Source organism: Styela clava, chromosome 10 (assembly GCF_964204865.1).
Source record: "Styela clava chromosome 10, kaStyClav1.hap1.2, whole genome shotgun sequence".
Classification (NCBI taxonomy): Eukaryota; Metazoa; Chordata; class Ascidiacea; order Stolidobranchia; family Styelidae; genus Styela; species Styela clava.
In genome coordinates this window covers 14,900,047-14,911,127 of record NC_135259.1, presented here as the reverse complement: position 1 = coordinate 14,911,127, position 11,081 = coordinate 14,900,047, and the positions used below count along the sequence as shown (strand labels likewise).

Below are 11,081 nucleotides of genomic sequence, written 5' to 3'. Positions count from 1 at the left end.
ATGCTGTCTAATACAACGTACATAATTTTTTGATTCAATTGAGCATGTCCTATTTGGTATGTGTTAGATTAGAGCGTCGCCACTCTACGACAGAAAAAGTAATTTTCAATGAATGAATTTGGTGAATAGTTTGTGCTATGTAGCCATTCCGATTCTCACTCAATCAACTGAACGCTTATTTTGAAATAAAATAAAAACGCAGACAACTTTATTAAAAAACATCCAACTAGAACAATAATAAATTAAAAACATTACAATCTCAATGTCAGGTAAACGATACATATATATACTAAGCCCACTTTTTCTGATCAAAAGTTCATGATTTGACCGAAAACCAAAGCAAACCCGGCACCCATTTCTATTGCATTTGGTTCAAACGTCGTTCTGCAAATGAATTTATGGACGTATTTAACTCTTCATTCTTTTGCATCTGTTATACCTCCATTAGTGATGCTGAATGTAGCTTCTGATTCTGGCATATCAGGACTGAAATAGAACAAGTACAGCTCATGGTAGGTACAATCAGTTCAAAAATAGCATAAGATCACCATCTTGGAATTTGAACCCACTGCACTGTGTATGATAATCAGTAGTGCGATGGCGATCCTGTTACGAAGGATAAAGCAAACGTATATTTACGTATAGACAAAGACATACAAAGTTTATGAATCACAGGACGTATGCCATAACTATAAAGCATTATGAATAGGATTTCGGTGATAGATATACTCTATCTCTATCGACTTTTAGTGCCATTAAATTTTAACTTACATTACATGTACCATATAAATTATTTCGACCTTATAAATACTTTTTAAAGTTATTCAACAAACCTGTCAAATATCTTAGCAATCCTATTCTCTCCTCTTCCTTTCCTCAGAGATATTCTTGTAGTTGAAGCATGAGCTAAGATGTGACCACCTATGGGTTTCTTAGGATCAGCCTGAAAGCTGAAAAAACAACCGATATAGAATACTTTTGGTTGCTTTTCTGATACGTTGAATATGGATATGTTCGTATCGAGTAGTTGCATATAAATGAAAAATAGCTTAACTTTTTTTCAAATGTTATCACCGCCATTTATATACTGTCTGTATCAGACTCCAGACATAAATATAATGTATCAAAAATTAAACCATAGTGAAAAATATGTCCCGATCGGCAGAATGGGGAGAGTAATATTACTATGGAAAGCCCAACTGATATTTTTCACCTGCTTTTTCAATTCTGCTATCACTGTAATAATGACGTTTTCAGAATTACATATAAATATTTGACCATTATGTCACGACAAATTTTCTTTGAATTTATAAATATTCATTGAAGATAATTTTTTCTGTTTGAAAGTAATGTAATATTGGTCTCCTATATTTCTCGCAGTATTGGATTGGTGAGATAACTTTTTTTTAATAAAATACAAACAGACGTTACGTCAGTGAATATCGTTACCTCATTGCGGCTCCGGGATCAGCTGTCATTTGATTTGTAACAAACACGGCAACGTTGTATTCTAAAAAAAAAATAGGAAGATTGGTAAAAGTCATCTAATTTAAAAATACTACTACTCTAGTCAATACGGAATAAAGGTGTGTATAAGCTACGCAATATCTGTAACTTGTGACTATTTTGTTTTCAAATCGCAAAGATATATAACAGAAAGAGTCTGCCATTGTTGTGCATTTATCAAATACACTGCTGTGTCACTCAAAACTGTGGAATTGTAGTACCAATTAAAACCACGATCAAGAAATTTAACAATGAAATACACCGCATTCGCCACACGATGTAAAAAATATCGACAAAAGCGACGAAGTTATCAGGGTGGGCAAACCACCGATTTCATCTTACCTTCAGATATTTTTTGCAATCTCGATAACATTTGAGCCAACTTTTGTTGTCGATCTGCAAGCTCTCCTCTACCACTAAAATCGACACGAAATAGTGCCATGATTGAGTCCACGATCTGTAAAAAAGATTATACTTTACAAAAGAAAAAGCTTGTCACTAGTTACGCGGTATGCCAAGTTTACGTAATAGATTTTTCGCTGTGCATGGATTTGTCCGTTTTGATAAAAAAATCTATACCAGCAATTTGAAAATTCCAGCTTCTTCATGAAATTTTGCGGCAACGTGGTCAAGGAGTTCCATCTGATGCTCACCTGTAAGTAAGATAAAGTGGTCATTGAAGAGCCAGTCAATCGAATCTATAAATATAAACTATACAAGGAAAATGTCAGGGACGTGGCATTGGCACGCAAGTATGTTGGAAATTTTTTACATTATTTTATGAACCTATACTGCTACCGTGTTTCCCCAAAAATAAGACCTAGCCTGAATTTAAAAAAAGATTTTAATATAAGCCCTCCCCCTTGAATAAGACCTAGTCAACATCGCGATTTTTTTTTATCTATAGTCAATAGCAAGAAATCTATGTTTTGCAGTTATTTTAAATAAAAACGTGTTATTTATAAGTAAATGGATATCGGTTTTCATAATTCGTAATTCTCTACTTTGTAATTTTGTTTTTGATAAATGAAAATATAAGACCTCTCCCGAAAATAGGCCCCCAGTGTTATTTTTCAGAAGAATGATAAATTTACAAGAGCGATAAATCGGAACAAATATCACTGCCGAACAAACCTTGGTTTCACACGCGAATCAAATCATATCGGACATGTCCTACTCGCCGAAAGATTCATAATGTAATGAAAATAAATACATACTTGTGTAAGCCCTAGCATACAAGACGTTGTCCAAGACAGCAGCTTGATCCAGATTGAAACGATCGGCAATAGGTCGAAGTCTATCAGGACGAAATGTATTTTCCGTGTCGATGAAAACAACTTTTCCTCCTGTGTATCCCATCGCTCCTGGCATTTGTGTTGTAACTAAAAAAGAAAAATGTAATAATAGTAAATCATATAATATTAATAACTGAATATGGTGATAAACATTACCGGCGAACTAATTTAATATATAAAATAAATAAATGGGCAAATTATACCGGAATTAGATTTTATATAAAACGGACTGGACATACCACACAGTGTATGTGAAATTTGTGTTTTTCCTGTGCGAAATTCTCCAAAAACTTCAGTAATGGCCATACTCTCTACACCTCCTCCTAGAAGTTTGCTGAATAAAAGAAAAAAAATTAATACATAGATAACGCCGGCTTCAGGCATGATTGGATGTTGTACTGGTGACGAGACTTTTTCGACTAAATTTCGGTGATTGTCACAAACCTTTAACTACTAATAATTATAATAAGGTGTGTTATTGTTTCATGATAATACTGATCAGAAGATAATTTTTATCTGAACTTGCTGTCTTTTGAAATAGGCTGATGCCTACATATAACACAGTGGCGTAGCCGGAGATCTTCAAAGGGGGGGGGGGGGGGGCTTCTGAAATTAGAATTTTTTAAGTTTGATCGAAACAGCTAGCGAGTCCGGAGAACGTGTGTTTTCGTGAGTCTTGAGAGGTTTAAGCGTTGTATGATACAGAAAGATGATTTTATTTTAATTTAATTTCAAAGGGGGGCAAAACCAATCTACGGCTACGCCCCTGCATAACATATAGTTAATAAATAACTTTGAGACATAAGTTCACTTACTCTAAGTCTTCGCTTCCAGTTGAAATCTTGAAGCATTGCTTTCTCTTCATACTGAAGTTGAGAGCAGACATAAACCCAGAATCCTAAATTTCGTAAATATTTTGCGCTACCAAAATTTTATAAACCAGCCGGGGATGGTATCACCAGATTACGCTTGATCTATATTTCGAAGGTATATTATCGGCTTTGATGTGATATTTGAATATTGTAATGGAATAGGAGAAGAAAAAAATTGCGAGAAATTCAAACTACGGACTTCAATATTCACGCAAATTGTAGCCAATGAAATGAGAAATATTTTCGATTCGATATCCGTCTGTATCAAAGCACTTTATCGTAATAGGGCGTGGAAACAGTGTCCCAAACATGACCTGGTGATACGCGCCAGCTGGACAAATAACAATAAAACCTCTCATCTACAATTGCCATCTTTGAAGCCGCCTCCTTGATTTTTTCAACTTTTGCTTCGGAGATTCCTTTGATGTTAGAAAGAGCCTTTTTCGTAGTCATTTGAACGCCTTTTATTGTGCATATTCCCGCTGCTTTGAGCTTTTTCAAATCTGCCGCATTCTGAAGTTCAATAAAACGAAGATCAAACTGAGCGTTTAATTGCCATTTGTCATACATACATTTATTACTACATACATACATGTAGTAATAAACAATTTTGGAAAAACTAATGGTGTTTAATATGCAAATGACATTACATTGAATCTGGGAATTAGGTAACATGCAAAAATACTGCATCTGAAACGAATACCTGTTCCCATACCCGACATATACAGATAACCGGACAAGATGTTTTCCCGTTTCGTTTTCCCGGACTAAATACGGAAATCATATTATATAGCTCTGATATTTTCGAAAATAACGGAAGCTGTAATAGCCTCAAATAGACATAAATGAGAGTTGAATTCCAGCGTAAATAACGACTAATTTGAATCGATTGGGGTAAATGTTGAAAATAATTGAAACGTCATGAACATGGCAAAAGTTAGATCTTCGTTATCAGGCTTGAAAAATATAAAAAATAGTTAAAAACAAGATTGTCATTTTTTAAAATTCCGTTTCAAATGTTTATCAACTTACGATGCCTTGATCCTGTAGCATATCAATATCTTGGAATGTAGCTTCCTGTAATTAAAATTGGACTTGTTAATTGATCGGAAATTGCGATGCCATACAAGCTATGATAGTAATTGATCTCACATTTGGAATTAGATGGAATGAATATTACTTTTGGAAATGTGTATAACCAAACTAGTCAAGCTTAGTTTACCCAGACTACTTTACTTCAGATGGTTTGGCAGGATGTCAGTCAGTCAGTCAGTAGTTTATTTTATCACATACAAAAAGTACACAATGGACAAACATAGATACGAAGGATATAAAAAAATACGTTTCAGCGTGAAAGGAGACGCGATAAACCAGGGATGGTTATCGAGCAGCGTCACCTACAAGGGAGTGAATCTAAAATTAAATCATACAAAGAAAAAAAAAGTCAAACATAAGATACTAACAAAAGTCGTAAATAATAAGACACAGTGATGGATGGATAAAAGTCTTTAAAAGAATTTATGTATTAGATTGAGTTACGCTCGTAGCGTCAATTTCCTTTCCCTTATGGGGATATTGCTTTTGAACTGCACAGATTTCCTATGACATGAAATGCGGAAAATATTGTATTTCTAACCAAACCTACCGGCACTTCTGCAACTATCTTATAACTTACCTCTCCATCACTGAAGTCTTCTGCATTCGAATCTACTACTTTTTGTTGTTGCATCGCGACGTTAATATTTATAATAAAGTGCAAATGCTTTATGAAGAATAGTAGAAAAACTATGGGCGAATGACAAAGCGAATATTCAGACCAGGAAGAGCGGAAAAGCGACGAAGTCGTCTGGTGACATTAGTTGCCAGAATAAATTTTGAAATGAATTACTTGCATTCAAAATGACGGACTTACAATGTCTAGCAAACCATGCATTTTATGTATAACTATTCCTTTTTCTAACAATTATAAAAATCTTTTCATTTTTTCAAAAATAGAAAAGAAATAAAAATATAGTCCAGTATTAATCTTCAAAATTATGATATCATTAATATAGATGCTCCGGTTGAACAAATTCTCCACATGTTTTGTTTTGATATTCTATGATTTTTACGATATAAATAAACTAAATTTTAGAATTTACCTTTAAAAAATATTTAAATGAGGAAACTGATTTAGGATAAATCATTTTTATTGTTATTTTCAACCATGCTATTGCAATTACAACGCACGGTTTATTGTGGGACTCTACGCACTTCAGAAAAGAAAACGAGCTGCCGAATTTGTTTTTCGATTTGTTCCTCATTGCGACTTCGTTTCTTCATTCCCGAATTTATTGATTGTATGTGTGCACTGATGAACAGCCCTGTCAATTGATTTCCTTCCGCCGTTGGGCGATAAATACGTTTCTGGATTATTTTCATAGCCTAAATCAGAAAGACAGTCAAAATCAACACGTCGGCCAAACGCTCAACACCTGTTTTTGAAGAGCCCACTAATAAGCGTCAGAAAGTCATGGCATCCCATACTGGGGGACGAGGGGGAGTGGGCCGCGTTGAAAAAAAGTTGGAAGCAAGTATTCAAAATGGAAATTACTATGAAGCTCATCAGATGTACAGAACTCTTTTTTCCAGGTGAATGTGGTTTTATTTTCTAAATTCTCAAACGCAATGTTTGTCAGTTATTATATCTGTAGTCTATATTCAGATATTGTAGTATTAGGTTACAGGGTTTTAACTATTTTTGGCAGACCCTGCAGACAAAACGGTATATGAATTCATCTAACATTCTAACTCTGAATTTAGACAATGTTTTTTCATTTTCTATCTTTCACAGTTTCAGTATTTGTTTTACTATTATTTTTGCTACATGTTATAAAACATTCATGCACCATAGTACATCATAAGTGTCGAAATCAAGATGTTGATATCGAGAAAGTGTGGTTATTAGAAAGTATAATTATCATAACTATTTTTCAGATATATGGCGCAAAACAGGCATAAAGAAGTTCAGAATTTAATGCAAGCTGGGGCTTTTTTGTTCTTTTCGAAGAATGAGGTAAGAAAACATTATTATCATTGTCAAAATCACTTTTGTGCCATTCAGGTTATCAGGAGTATGTCAAAGTGTGACGAAGCGTTCTTGTTGCGGTTCAATAATGTTTGTCGTTTATGACTGTTTTTAAAATTTACAGAGTGGCAGTGGAGTTGATTTATCCTTGCTTCTATTAGATTCGTTGGAATCCGCTAAAGCTCCAGTGACTGAAGAGCTGATTGGTAATTATTATCACATAGGATAGGAATAGGATTTACATATTTATCCCAAGGAGAAGAAACCCGATAAGACGGCTTATCCATATGGCGAACCACGGCCTCTCGTCCGGTTACCATTCCAAGTCGGGTATGGGATTAGTTTTACTGTATTGTTTGTTTTCGGAAGCATGGACTTGGTGGTGGAGGAAGCCGTAACCAACCAGCGGTTACGTGAACCACCCAACGCACATAACCATCCCTGCATGGGATTCGAACCTGCGAACCCACGCAGAGTAATTAGAGGTGCGGTGGCGAGCGTATTCCTAACGCTTAGCCCGTTGAGCCACACCGCCGCGTATCGTTTATTTAGTTTGACAGAACAGAAAATTATTTGGGTATAGGCATCTTTACTTGGAGCTGTGTCAGGGGTTATAGCTAGTTTGATTCCATGTTTTATTTTACTCGAGGATTTGTGAATTACCCGAGATTTTTTTCAATCAGGCGCTCATTCACGCCTTTTGCTTCAAACATGACCTTATACCAGCAACCAATGATATAATTCAGAAGGACCGGAATCTTTTCGAAATTTTCGCAATTCAGCATTTCTTACATAGACACCTTGGGTGGAGTGGGGGCTTTGGGATTTGAACTATAGATATATCATCATAATTCTTTGAACACAAAAATGCAGAAAATAATTTGCAGTTGTGTTGAAAGGGATTCAAATTAAAAAAAAATATGCAATTTGTAAAGGTTTTTTCATTCATTACTGATATGCTATATTAGTTAACAAACTTCTCGTTTTGCAGTAACAATCGGGAATCTTCATAAGAACATTGGTGTATCTCATCCACAGTTATCAAATTTTGAAGTGAAAGCGATTACATGGTCAACACATACTGATGGTGTTCCTAAAACAGGCCATGCAAAAATAAGGCATGCGTTTGCTCATAATCTATGGAAAGGTAATTCGTATTTTTTACGCACATATATCGTTAATGTAGTATTGACCAAAAATGTTACTAGTATTTTGTCAACTGCCATCTGCTATTTTTATTACATAGCTCATAGCGCATCAGTAATACTTGCATAATGCTATTCTTTCTATTATACCCCACTTCTGATTACTCCACTTTTGTTTGCTCGTTCGAATTTTGTGGGGGATAATTATGTGCGAGAGCCGAGAAGGAGGTTCAAGTAATCATCGGTTACGGCTTACGTCTTCCTCCACCATCAAGTCCATGCATCTGAAAACAAACAACTGAATACCTAAACCCCTTACCCGACATGGACTGGTAACTGGACGTGAAGCCATGGTTCACCCTATGATTAAGCCGTCTAATCCTTTCCTTTCCACCAGGATAAATATGTGAATCCTAACTTCCAGCTGAAGGCATGATATATTTCTTTATGGAAACTTGTGTATAAAATAGTATTATTACAATTTACAACCTTTTTCTTTACTCTAGTTTTTAGTAAGTAATCTTCCGTTCAATACTGAGTAAGAAAATCTATTTTTATTTCTATTTATAGAAAAATTGTATGGCGAAGCCAGACAGCATTTCTTATATTCAAATGATGGAGTAGGATCTGGTGAAATGTTAGTTGAATTCTCAGTCCAGCATGGGAAGAAAGAAGAAGATGATCTTTTTATAGCACAATTCGTTTTACAGTGAGATATAATGTATTTTACTTGTTTTTTACTCAAATTTTAATTTTTCGCTCAAGCTAAATTTATTTCAAAATAAAACGACTATTCTCCTTCTTTATTAAAAGTTATATTTAAAACAGGTTATTGTGCATTCAAGCGAAACAACCAGCTAGTGATGCGTTTAATACATACACAGAGAAACATCCGAGATGTGGAAAGAAATGGCCATTCACGATTCCTCTTCTTAATTTCTTATTTTTTCTTCTCTCAGCTGTTGAAACGTAAGTCGTTAGTTTTTGTTCGTAGTTTCACATCGGTTCATATTTCAGCAGCTGTAGCTTGAGTTAGCAGATATTAATGAATAATTTAATTATTAAATAATTGCCTAATTAAATAATTTAGTAACCGTTAGGCGTTAGCCTACTATCAGTATTTTTGCATTCCATATACAACTATTCAATAAGTACAGGAGTCAGAGTACAAGTTGCAAGTATCACAAGCAAATGTTCAGTTGAATATTGAATCACAAATGCAAAGATAGTTTTTATTATTAGTAGGACGGTCGATGACGAGCTTAAAAGGGAGGAATGTGTCAAAAAAGGTTGACAACCGCTACCATAACCTGTTGAACAGGTTACTCGTACCTTTAGACTTTATTAGACGAAAAATTTTCTGTATTGGGTTTCTATGAATTTTTATCCGTATATTTTTACAGTCAGAAGCTGGTTACATTCACTACTCTTTGTGACAAATATCAAACATCACTGAACAGAGATCCCACTTATTTTCAGGTTTGTTTTAATTTTGTCCAAATTTAATATGAATGCTCGTAGCCTCATTCTAATATTCTTTATTGTTCTGTTTACGTTTCAGTATTTAGAAAGGATAGGGGAGAATTTCTTTGGAGTCAAATTACCTAAGAAGCAGAAGAGACCCCAAGGTTTGATGGGTATGTAGAGTTTTCTTTACAGTTCTTTTAAACTTTGGAACTGGTTCTATCTAGAGCAGAGATGTTCAACCTTAGGCATATGCATATGAGCGCCATTTGGTCTTCTATAAGTAAACAGAATTTTCTTAATTGAAGTTGCCTATTTCCATGCATCTGGATGATCAACTACAAAATTTTTTTTTTACTCAAACCCTAGAGATAGCTGCACAAGAAGCAATTGTTTGCTATATGATTACCGTGTCTCAGTTATACTCTCAGCTTTAATTAATTTTTGCCAAGGCTTTTCTGGGTATTTTTATTTTTTGGTTGAAATTCAGACTCGCTATTGCAGGGGGTAAGAAATTCTGAATCATTACTCAGATTCGATTTCAGTACTACTGGAAAATTTCGCTTCCACATTCCATGTAACTGCAACCCATTTTAATATTTTTTATCGGACCCACGAAGTGTACCTATGAATCGTTTTGTTATGTCGTTGACTCGTTGTTAGTATTTATTTTCTTCTTATTGTGAAAATCACAACTTCTAAACCAATTGCTATTAAATTTTCAATGGTTTGAGATCGAATTTGTGGCTAGAAGGCTAGTACTTTTATTTATTTTATAAATTTTGTGGGCTCCGTGGGATTGTTTTTTTGTGTGTGATGTCATCAAAATTGAAAATTGCGCGCCTTTCTGCGTTGGTTGCTTTCTTTTTGGTGGTCAGGTGAAGTTGTGAAGACTGCGTACCGGTGGGTGATGTGATAGACCTGGGATTTGACAACATAAATTTTTTGTTTTCAGGTAACCTTTTTCAAGGTCTTATGGATGGAGACAAGGAAGGTGGTGATAATTTATTAAATGGAGGAAGTTCTTCATCAACAAGTACAAAAACTTCTCAACAAGCCATGACTGTTGAAGACTTGGACTAAACTTTTTTCTGTCTCTTGTTGTTTTAATTATCAATAACTTGCTTTTGCTGGATTGAGTTCAGGGTTGTTCATACGCTCGCTATCAATTATTGTTTTTTTGCAGCTCTTCGGAGAGTCCAATGTTTCATTTTGTTTCTAAATGATGTGTATGCGAACAACGCATCACAAGAATATTTTTCCATTAGGACTAGGCAAGTTAGTATTCAGCAATTGAAAAGTACTCAAGGCACAGTTCTTGAAATGCCACCAAGAAATGCCATTCTTCATTGACCCTGATAAATCAAAGAATAGAACTGTGGACCTTGATTCACTATCTCATTTTCACGCTTAACATATTCATTATTGAAATTCACAAGTTATGAAAGATACAAAATGACATCTCATGGTATGAATCTTTATTTCTTCTGAAAGGCTTATGTAAGAGCAACATTTATGTTACTATTGAAATAATAAATTTTATGAAGCTTTTAATTGGGTTGTGTTTAGATTTTATGAATAAATTTGGAGCAAAAGTGTATGTTATAAACTTTTCATGTCTATCCCAACATCCAAAGATTTGTTGTAAATGTCCCTCCGTCCACAGTGTTTGAAGTCTTTTTTTTTTCTGACGTGTTCGACTTCTTTCTCACCACAACCATAGTGTATACTT

General features: G+C 34.7%; 2 protein-coding genes across 3 annotated transcripts; one reads left to right on the top strand and one right to left on the bottom strand.

The window, feature by feature from the left end:
- Window positions 1-184: 184 nt before the first annotated feature.
- On the bottom strand, window positions 185-5,537 carry LOC120337907 (meiotic recombination protein DMC1/LIM15 homolog). Of its 2 annotated transcripts, none has more exons than XM_039405814.2 (11): window positions 5,349-5,537; window positions 4,706-4,750; window positions 4,026-4,186; window positions 3,617-3,667; window positions 3,041-3,135; window positions 2,724-2,888; window positions 2,086-2,159; window positions 1,849-1,963; window positions 1,450-1,510; window positions 834-950; window positions 185-486 (listed from the first exon to the last, which is right to left on the bottom strand). In XM_039405814.2, the coding sequence occupies exons 1-11, from the start codon at window positions 5,400-5,402 to the stop codon at window positions 417-419; spliced, it is 1,008 nt and encodes a 335-aa protein (XP_039261748.2). In that variant the 5' UTR covers window positions 5,403-5,537; the 3' UTR covers window positions 185-416. The 2 variants fall into 2 exon arrangements, with proteins under 2 accessions (XP_039261748.2, XP_039261747.2); XM_039405813.2 differs by having other exon boundaries at window positions 3,617-3,699; window positions 4,037-4,186; window positions 5,349-5,535.
- Window positions 5,538-5,920: 383 nt separating this feature from the next.
- On the top strand, window positions 5,921-10,949 carry LOC120337908 (Golgi to ER traffic protein 4 homolog). Its single transcript, XM_039405815.2, has 9 exons — window positions 5,921-6,304; window positions 6,650-6,728; window positions 6,865-6,946; window positions 7,732-7,887; window positions 8,456-8,594; window positions 8,714-8,854; window positions 9,289-9,364; window positions 9,447-9,522; window positions 10,305-10,949. The coding sequence occupies exons 1-9, from the start codon at window positions 6,186-6,188 to the stop codon at window positions 10,430-10,432; spliced, it is 996 nt and encodes a 331-aa protein (XP_039261749.1). The 5' UTR covers window positions 5,921-6,185; the 3' UTR covers window positions 10,433-10,949.
- Window positions 10,950-11,081: the final 132 nt, after the last annotated feature.